At 53.9% G+C, this 6,879-nt stretch overlaps 1 protein-coding gene across 1 annotated transcript in view; it reads left to right on the forward strand.

Annotated features, from left to right (window-relative positions):
• The window catches only part of MYO1F (myosin IF), a 64,193-nt gene that overhangs the window by 52,285 nt on the left and 5,029 nt on the right, over positions 1 to 6,879 (forward strand). The window contains exons 20-24 of the mRNA XM_011954931.1: positions 2,666 to 2,780; positions 2,874 to 3,043; positions 5,565 to 5,710; positions 6,113 to 6,259; positions 6,442 to 6,590. Of these exons, the coding sequence (XP_011810321.1) occupies positions 2,666 to 2,780; positions 2,874 to 3,043; positions 5,565 to 5,710; positions 6,113 to 6,259; positions 6,442 to 6,590 (727 nt within the window). The remainder of the gene's footprint in view (positions 1 to 2,665; positions 2,781 to 2,873; positions 3,044 to 5,564; positions 5,711 to 6,112; positions 6,260 to 6,441; positions 6,591 to 6,879) is intronic.

Consider the following 6,879-nt stretch of genomic DNA (forward strand, 5'->3'; position numbering starts at 1 on the left):
AAAAAAAAAAAAAAAAGAATTAGCCAGGCATGGTGGCGTGTGCCTTTTAGTCCCAGCTACTTGAGCCACTGAGGTGGGAGGATCCCTAGAGCACGGGAGCCAAGATCACACCACTGCACTACAGCCTGGGCAACAGAGACCCCGTCTCTGAAAAAATGAAAACTACTTTGGTCAGCAGAGTGAGCAGCAAGGCTCTTAGCAGCAATGTTCTATCTATGGACTTGTGAAAGCACTCTGGGTGAAGTGCTAATTTTCCTAAATAAAGCCCAATTTTGTGTGTGTATGTATGTGTGTATATATATGTGTGTATAGATATAGATATATAGATATTTTCTTTCCTGAGACAGGGTCTCACTCTGTCTCCCAGGCTGAAGTGCAGTGGCACAATCACAGCTCCCAGCAGCCTCAACCTCCTGGGCTCAAAGAATCCTCCCACCTCAGCCTCCGGAGTAGCTGGGACTACACATGCATGCCACCACCCTCAGCTAATTTTTGTTTATTTTTTGTACACACGGGTTCTTTCTATGTTGCCCAGGCTGGTCTTGAACTCCTGGGCTCAACGACGCTCCCATCTTAGCCTCCGAAAGTGTTGGGATTAGAGGCATGAGCCTTCACACCGGCCTATATTTGCATTATTTCCCATCTTCACTAATTGGCAATATTGTCCCTTTGATCACAGTTTCTCTTTGAATTAGGATGTTTCTCAAGCATCTGCTCTATTCCAGTTAATCGTTCTATTCTCTGACAGGCATGCTACTGTGTTTATTACTATAGATTTGCAGCATTTTAATATCCAGTGGGTTCCTCACCTTGTTCACCTGCTGTTATTCCAAATGAGTAGATATTCCTCTCAGAGTTTGCACTTTCACTTGCTGTAATGTAACTCATTCTCTAAGTCCCCTCTGGGCCTAGACTCTTACAACACAAAACCTTTTCTCTGCTTTCTGCAAAAGCTTCCTTTCTGGGCCTGCCACAGATGGTTGTGCAGGTTGTACACTGCCCAACCACACAGCTGCCAGTCACATCACAGTCCTACAAATCAGATTTTCCTTTTTTTTTTTTTTTCAGATGGAGTTTCATTCTTTCCTTTTACTGGGGGGTGGGGGAGCGGGGGACTGAGTCTCGCTCTGTTGCCCAGGCTGGAATGCAGTGGCAAAATCTCCGCTCACTGCAACCACCACCTCCCAGGTTCAAGTGATTCTCCTGCCTCAGCCTCCCAAGTAGCTGGGATGACAGGCGTGTGCCAGCACAGCCAGTTAATTTTTACATTACTAGTAGAGATGGAGTTTCACCATGTTGGCCATACTGGTCTCGAATTCTTGACCTCAGGTGATCCGCCCACCACGGCCTCCCAAAGTGCTGGGATTACAGGCGTGAGCCACTGCACCTGGCCAGATTTTCATATTTACCGTATTTTATTGGTTTTCCAAGATGCACACTGGTTCCTATTTTTACCATCTCTGACACGGGGGTGTACCTCAAAGATGGTGTACACTATCTCTAGTAACAGTGTGAGAAACCATGACGTTATACTGTTTCCGGCAAGAGCACACAGGTAGTAAGTGGCACAGCTGTGATCTGAAGCTAGTGACTCAGTTACCATGTAATGCCGAACTGTGTACCCCACATGGGGAGAGACCCACGGGGAGGTCCGGTCATTTGGAGGAAGATAAAAAATTTTGCCAGCCTGGGCAACGTGGCAAGACCACGTCACTACAAAATTAGCTGGGCATGGTGGCTCACAGCTGTAGTCCCAGCTACTCAGGAGGCAGAGGTGGGAGGATCACTTGAACCCAAGAGGTTGAAGCTGCAGTGAGCTGTGACTGCGCCACCACACTCCAGTCTGGACGAAGGAGCGAGATCCTTTTTCTTTTTCTCTTTCTTTGAGATGGAGTTTCGCTCTTGTTGCCCAGGCTGGAGTGCAATGGCACGATCTCGGCTCACTGCAACCTCCACCTCCCGGGTTCAAGTGATTCTCCTGCCTCAGCCTCCCAAGTAGCTGGGATTACAGGCATGCGCCACCATGCCCGGCTAATTTAGTATTTTTAGTATAGATGGGGTTTCTCCATGTTTATCAGGCTGATCTCAAACTCCTGACCTCAGGTGATCCTCCCACCTCAGCCTCCCAAAGTGCTGGAATTACAGGCGTGAGTCACCAGTGAACACCAGTTTTTGCTTTTGTTTTTTGTTTCGTTTTTTTGAGATGGAGTTTTGCTCTTGGTGCCCAGGCTGGGGTGCAATGGCGTGATTTCAGCTCACTGTAACCTCCGCCTCCCGGGTTCAAGTGATTCTCCTGCCTCAGGCTTCCGAGTAGCTGGGATTACAGGCGTCTACCACCACGCTTGGTTAATTTTTTGCATTTTTAGTAGAGATGGGGACCATGTTGGTCAGACGCGTCTCGAACTCCTGACCTCAGGTGATCCACCCGCCTTGGCCTCCCGAAGTGCTAGGATTACAGGCATGAGCCACTGCACCCGGCCCCTTTCTCTTCTTTTCTTTTTCAATTAAGTGTCACTACAAAGACCCCGCCTCTTAAAAAAAAAAAATTACCACGTGTGGGGGTGGGTGAGCAAAAGCGTGTGAGTAGGGCAAGCCCAGGGAAAATCCGGAACTGCAGGCCCTGGGGAGACACCAGGATTCACCCTTGCCCCACACCCCCGACCAGCTTTTCCTCCTGGAGGAGGTGCGAGAGCGAAAGTTCGACGGCTTTGCCCGAACCATCCAGAAGGCCTGGCGGCGCCACGTGGCTGTCCGGAAGTATGAGGAGATGCGGGAGGAAGGTGAGAGGCTTTGGGTAAACAGCGCAGGGTGGGGGCGCAAGGACCTGGAGGAGCTGCATCAGGAGCTCTGCCCTCCACCCTCTGTCCCCGCAGCTTCCAACATCCTGCTGAACAAGAAGGAACGGAGGCGCAACAGCATCAACCGGAACTTCGTCGGGGACTACCTGGGGCTGGAGGAGCGGCCCGAGCTGCGTCAGTTCCTGGGCAAGAGGGAGCGGGTGGACTTCGCCGACTCAGTCACCAAGTACGACCGCCGCTTCAAGGTGAGGCACTAGTGGGTGGGCACAGCAAGACCCTGGCTACAGCCTGGCACCCTCACCTGGCCCAGATGCACCTGCCCACAGCCAGATATCCCCCAGCCTAGATCCATCTGTTCCATCACAGGTACACCCTCACCTGGCCCACATGCACCTGCCCACAGGCTTAGATCCCCCAGACTAGATCCATCTGTTCCATCACAAGTATACCCTCATCTGGCATAGACACACCTGCCCACAGGTATACACTCAAGTATGGCAGACACAGCTGTCCACCAAACATGCACTTGTAGCCCGGACACACCTGTCAGATACACCTCTGGCCAGATGCATCTCTCCACAATGACACATTCATTCTCCTTGTCCAGAAGCCCCGACCACGGGGCCACCCTCGTCTATCCTAGACACGCCCATCCATTAGGTACACTCTCCCTTCAACCTGGAAATTAGATATACCTTCACCTGGCCCAGATACACCTGTCCACAGGTACACTCTCACCTGGCCCAGGGAGCCTAGTCCATAGGTACGTGCTGTCTACAGAGATACACTACCTGACCGGTGCGCTCATGCTTGGCATAGACAGCTGGGCACCTCCACCAACAGACACATCCTCTTCTGCCCCAGACAGCCCTAAATCTAGGTGTACTCTAATCACCTAGCCTGGACTCTCCTGTCCAGAAGTACCCCAGACTTGGCCTGTTTACCCTCACTTGTACCGGGGCGGGCCAGGTACACACTCACTTCACCCACATCTCATGTCCCAGAGAGCCACCTAGCCCAGTAACTCACCCTACCCACTTAGAGAGGCCTGTGTGGCAGGTACACACTGAGATAACCTATATACCATCTTTACCTGGATGGATATTCTCATATGGCCTGGACACCCTCACCTACCTTGGACAAGTTTTATGTGGCAGGTGCCTCCTCACATGATCTGTACAACGTCACACACCAGACATACAGTGTTGGGTGTCTTCGCCTGATCCACACACCTGCTTTGGACAGGCCTATGTGGCAGGTATGCCCGCTCAGGTGACCTGTATACCATCACCTGAATTGTGTTCACCGAGACAGGTATCCCCACTAGACCCAGAGAACTCTGAGCGCAGGCCAGCTCAACCGGCTTGCACATTCACCTGCCTTCCTGTACAAACTCAGAGTTCAGATACGCACCTGCTCGCTTCCTCTCATGATCCAGATACTCCTATTTACCTGACTTGTACGCCCTCACCTGAACCATAATACCTTCACCTGAGCTGGCTACAGTCACATGACCCAAGCACTTTCGCCTGGTTTAAGTGCTCTCATCCCGCCCGGGCACCCATGTCCAGCAGCTGCCTTACCTACCCAGCACCTGTTCACTGACCCAAACACCCTTTTCTAGCCAACCAACCAACCAACCAACACATTCCCACCTGACTTCTTTCTGTTTTTGTTGTTGTTTGGTTGGTTTTTTGTTTGTTTGAGATGCAGTTTTGCTCTTTTGTGTGTATGAGTCAGAATCTTGTTCTGTCACCCAGGCTGGAGTGCAGTGGCACAACCTCGGCTCACTGCAACTTCTGCCTCCCGGGCTCAAGCGATTCTCCTGCCTCAGCCTCCCAAGTAGCTGGGACTACAGGCGCGTGACACCACACCCCGCTAATTTTTTGTGTTTTAGTAGAGATGGGGTTTCATGGTATTAACCAGGATGGTCTCGATCTCTTGACCTCGTGATCCGCCCACCTCAGCCTCCCAAAGTGCTGGGATTACAGGCGTGTGTCACCGTGCCCAATCTGTTTTATTTGTTTGTTTTTGAGATGGAGTCTCGCTCTGTCACTCAGGCTGGAGTGCAGTGGCGGGATCTCGGCTCATTGCAATCTCCGCCTCCTGGGTTCAAGTGATTCTCCTGCTTCAGCCTCCTGGGTAGCTGCGACTACAGGTGCCCGCCACCACGCCCAGCTAATTTTCGTATTTTTAGTAGCGACGGGGTATCACCATGCTGGTCAGCCTGGTTTCAAACTCCTGACCTCATAATCCGTCCGCCTTGGCCTCCCAAAGTGCTGGGATTACAGGCGCGAGCCACGGCGCCTGGTCCTCCTTCTGTTTCTTATATAACAACTCATGGCCAGGCGTAGTGGCGCACACCTGTCATCCCAAACCTTTGGGAGGCTAAGGAGGACAGTTTGCTTGAGCTCAGGAGTTCAAGACCAGCCTGGGCAACAGGGCAAAATCCTGATTCTACAAAAAGTACCAAAATTAGCTGGGCATGGTGGTGTGCACCTGTGGTCCCAGCTACTCAGGCGGCTGAGGCAGGTGGATCACTCAAGCCCAGGAGGGGGAGGCTGCAGTGAGTCATGATGGCACCACTGCACTCCAGCCTGGGCTACAGAGTGAGACCCTGTCTACAAAACAAACAGACGACTCATACACCTTCACCTGGAGGGATCCCACCCTCCTCACCTGACCTGCCAGCACCACCCCTCTGCCTGGGATGGGCCCTGTGTGGCCAGGCTGCAGACACCGGCCTCTAATCCTGCATCCCCGCAGCCCATCAAGCGGGACTTGATCCTGACGCCCAAATGTGTGTATGTGATTGGGCGAGAGAAGGTGAAGAAGGGACCCGAGAAGGGCCAGGTGCGTGAAGTCTTGAAGAAGAAGCTGGACATCCAGGCTCTGCGGGGAGTCTCCCTCAGGTGAACCCAGGTCCCTACCTGCCGCACAGTCACTCGCACCTGTCCCCTGGCTGCCCTCATTCCAGTGACCCCATCTGTTACCCCTGACAATCTTACCTGGTGCCATGCCTGTAGCCCTCTCTTGGCGCCACCTGTCATGTTCACCTGCCCCCTACGCTCATGATCCTTAGGTGCCAAAAGCTTCTGTCCTGCACCTTACCCTCTTACTAGACCTCACCTGGCCCTCTTCTGTAACCACCTCTCCCACTCCTTGCCACATCCCTCTTTTTCTCCTACCTGGTCACCCCGACTTGGCCCTTAACTGACCCTTCCCAAAATCCACCTTCAACCACCTTCACCTGTCACTCTCACCTGTCGCCCTCACCTGTGTCCCACCTGACCCTCTCACCCGCCCCTCCCCAGCACGCGACAGGACGACTTCTTCATCCTCCAAGAGGACGCCGTCGACAGCTTCCTGGAGAGCGTCTTCAAGACCGAGTTCGTCAGCCTTCTGTGCAAGCGCTTCGAGGAGGCGACGCGGAGGCCCCTGCCCCTCACCTTCAGCGACACGTACGGCCCCGCCAACCCTAGCACCATCTCGGGGTGCTCTCGGCGCGGCGCACCCTCTCCCGCTCCACCTACCCGGCTGAACTGCGCCTCGGCCCCAGCCCCGCCCCTGCCCCGGAACAGCGAGGGTGGGATGGGGCGGGAGACCCCGGCCCGCGCCCCCAAGCTTTCCTCCCTCCCCACAGACTACAGTTCCGGGTGAAGAAGGAGGGCTGGGGCGGTGGCGGCACCCGCAGCGTCACCTTCTCCCGCGGCTCCGGCGACTTGGCGGTGCTCAAGGTTGGCGGTCGGACCCTCACGGTCAGCGTTGGTGATGGGCTGCCCAAAAGCTCCAGTGAGTCTGCGCGGAACTAGGGCAGAGGAGGCGGGGCAAGAGAGCGGACCAATGAAGGCTTCAGGGACGGGGAGAGGGCGGGGCCAGCGAGACTAGTTAAGAGTGGACGAAGGCCAGGAAGGGGAGGGTCTAGAGGGAGAGAGAAAGAGACTTTTTTGAGGTTTTTGAGGTTTTGTTTTTTTTTTGAGACAGAGTGTCGCTCTGTCGCCCAGGCTGGAGTGCAGTGGCCGGATCTCAGCTCACTGCAAGCTTCGCCTCCCGGATTTACGCCATTCTCCTGCCTCAGCCT

The sequence above is a fragment of the Colobus angolensis genome, unplaced genomic scaffold (assembly GCF_000951035.1).
Source record: "Colobus angolensis palliatus isolate OR3802 unplaced genomic scaffold, Cang.pa_1.0 Scaffold39, whole genome shotgun sequence".
NCBI classification, from domain to species: Eukaryota; Metazoa; Chordata; class Mammalia; order Primates; family Cercopithecidae; genus Colobus; species Colobus angolensis.